At 39.2% G+C, this 390-nt stretch overlaps 1 protein-coding gene across 1 annotated transcript in view; it reads right to left on the bottom strand.

Annotated features, from left to right (window-relative positions):
• LOC119588139 overlaps positions 1–390 on the bottom strand; it is a 40,789-nt gene that overhangs the window by 13,071 nt on the left and 27,328 nt on the right. The window contains exon 21 of the mRNA XM_037936845.1: positions 8–155. Within this exon, the coding sequence (XP_037792773.1) occupies positions 8–155 (148 nt within the window). The remainder of the gene's footprint in view (positions 1–7; positions 156–390) is intronic.

Raw genomic sequence — 390 nt, forward strand, 5'->3', positions numbered from 1 at the left:
GAAGTACCTGGATGAAGATCAAGAACGTTGGAGCCGATGGTGATTTCCGAGGAGAAGGTCGTGTTCTTGGTCAGTTCCCCCTTCTTGCTGCTCACGTGTTTGTCGTTCAGTCGCATTTTCATCAGCTGTGTCTTCTTATCGTAGCGGATGTCCACCTGGTTGATAGGTAGATGTGAAAGGGTTTATCTTTTTTTTTTTTTTTGTCTGGTTATCTCTTATCGGGAGATTCGTTTTTTTTGTGTGTGTGAATCACTTCCTGTTGCTTGGGAATTTTATTCATAATGGGGGAAATCAGGTGATCACTCAGGGATGTTTATTTTGCTTCTAATTCGTAATTTGATTAAAAATAGACATGGTAAAGTAACTATTGTATTCGTATACATACAATGA

The sequence above is a fragment of the Penaeus monodon genome, chromosome 23 (assembly GCF_015228065.2).
Source record: "Penaeus monodon isolate SGIC_2016 chromosome 23, NSTDA_Pmon_1, whole genome shotgun sequence".
NCBI lineage: Eukaryota > Metazoa > Arthropoda > Malacostraca > Decapoda > Penaeidae > Penaeus > Penaeus monodon.